Consider the following 1,668-nt stretch of genomic DNA (forward strand, 5'->3'; position numbering starts at 1 on the left):
TTATTTTGAAACTGTTTTCCTATAGGTGTAAACTTGTATATTTAGGAATAATAAATAATATATACAATTAATTCTTTTATTATATAATATAAATGTAGAAATAATTTACTAAGTAATTTATAAAATTTATATAAATTAATGTAATTTTCATATACTTTATATAAAAGACCAAATAACATAGATAATAGGACTAATCCTAAAAGAGAATTACGAAATGTAATTATAGGATTTGGTTCGACACTTATTAGGTCACTAAGATCAGAAGAATCCTCTGTCATTAACTCATTATGAGCTAATGGTTCTTCTTCTTGATCCATCAATCGCTTTTCCTTAGTTGTATCTGATTCATCATGATGTTCATTAGTATATCCCATACAAGAAGCCCTTTGAAGCAATTTTTTTGGATCGTAATCTTCATTTTTTTTCACAAAAACAGGACAATAAGTTTTTTTACCATTATTACAGGGAACATTAAAATAATCATATGCCTCTTTTATTTTATTGAGGTACATGCATAATTCCGTACAGCTAGCATCACATTTCCTAGAGATATGATAAAGGTAATTAAAATCGAAATAGTAATCATAGAGTTTTTTAGCATTTTCTCTATAATGGTAATATCTAACAATAGAATCATATGGTACACATTTAAAATTACTTGATTTACTCCTAATGTTATAAACATAACTCCACATTCGTTGAATATCACCGAATGCTATAATACGCATATTTTCATCTTTAAGTGTTTCTGACAGTTTTTCATATAGCCAAAATGATAATAAATTGCAAATAATTTTATTGTAATTATAATTACTCCTTTTTATGTTTAGATATATTAAATAATTTAAATATTTTAAACAAAGTTCTTTAATTTTGTCTAAATTATCGAAATTATAAGAAAAATTTCTACAGTATGTTAAACGTGGATTCCTTAATTCCAAAGAATTATTATTCATCATACTATAAAATTTAACAGAATTTAAATCATTTTCACTAAAACTCTGAAAAGTTAAGATGAAAAAAAGAAAAACATAAACATTTAGTTATTCATTAATATTATATGTGTTCTATTGTAAATTATTTGGTGCAGAATATATATTAATGTACATATATACTGCAATAAGAGTAAATTTAAGTGTATCCTCGCCTGCGGTTGTTTTTTAGCCATTTTTACATTTTATAATATATGAAATATGAGAAATTTTAAATAATTAATATCCATACGAAATCTTACAAAACCTATCTATGATAATGATGACATGTGTAAATATAGAATATGTTAATTGACACATAAGTATATTTACTTAAATAAAAGATTAACCCATGTGTATTTTAAAAAATTATATATAATGTTCAAATAGAAATAAATATATTTTAAACTTAAAACTATTTTCTTATTCTTCAAGGATATGTGTGTGCTTATTAATAAATTAAAAATAATGATTTTTAGTTTTTTTTTAAAAATATATTTAAATTAAGAACATAATATTTTTGAATTATCATATATAATCTAGATATAAAAGCATGCTTATAATTTAATTTACATGAATATTACATTGTACATAAGTAATTAATATACATGTAATATAATTTCCAAAAAAATTAAATGTAGGTAAAACAAACCATAATTATTGTTCACATATCATATCATTTTAATCGCATTCCTTG

General features: G+C 22.1%; 1 protein-coding gene across 1 annotated transcript; it reads right to left on the bottom strand.

Annotated features, from left to right (window-relative positions):
- Positions 1-41: 41 nt before the first annotated feature.
- PGO_004230 (Plasmodium exported protein, unknown function) lies at positions 42-1,168 on the bottom strand (the record flags this gene model as incomplete). The annotated part of the gene is made up of 2 exons (XM_028691443.1): positions 42-999; positions 1,116-1,168. 2 exons carry the CDS (start codon positions 1,166-1,168, stop codon positions 42-44), a joined length of 1,011 nt encoding a protein of 336 aa, XP_028547244.1.
- Between the last annotated feature and the right edge of the window lie 500 nt (positions 1,169-1,668).

This window comes from Plasmodium gonderi (genome assembly GCF_002157705.1).
Source record: "Plasmodium gonderi DNA, contig: Pgo-contig_727, whole genome shotgun sequence".
NCBI classification, from domain to species: Eukaryota; Apicomplexa; class Aconoidasida; order Haemosporida; family Plasmodiidae; genus Plasmodium; species Plasmodium gonderi.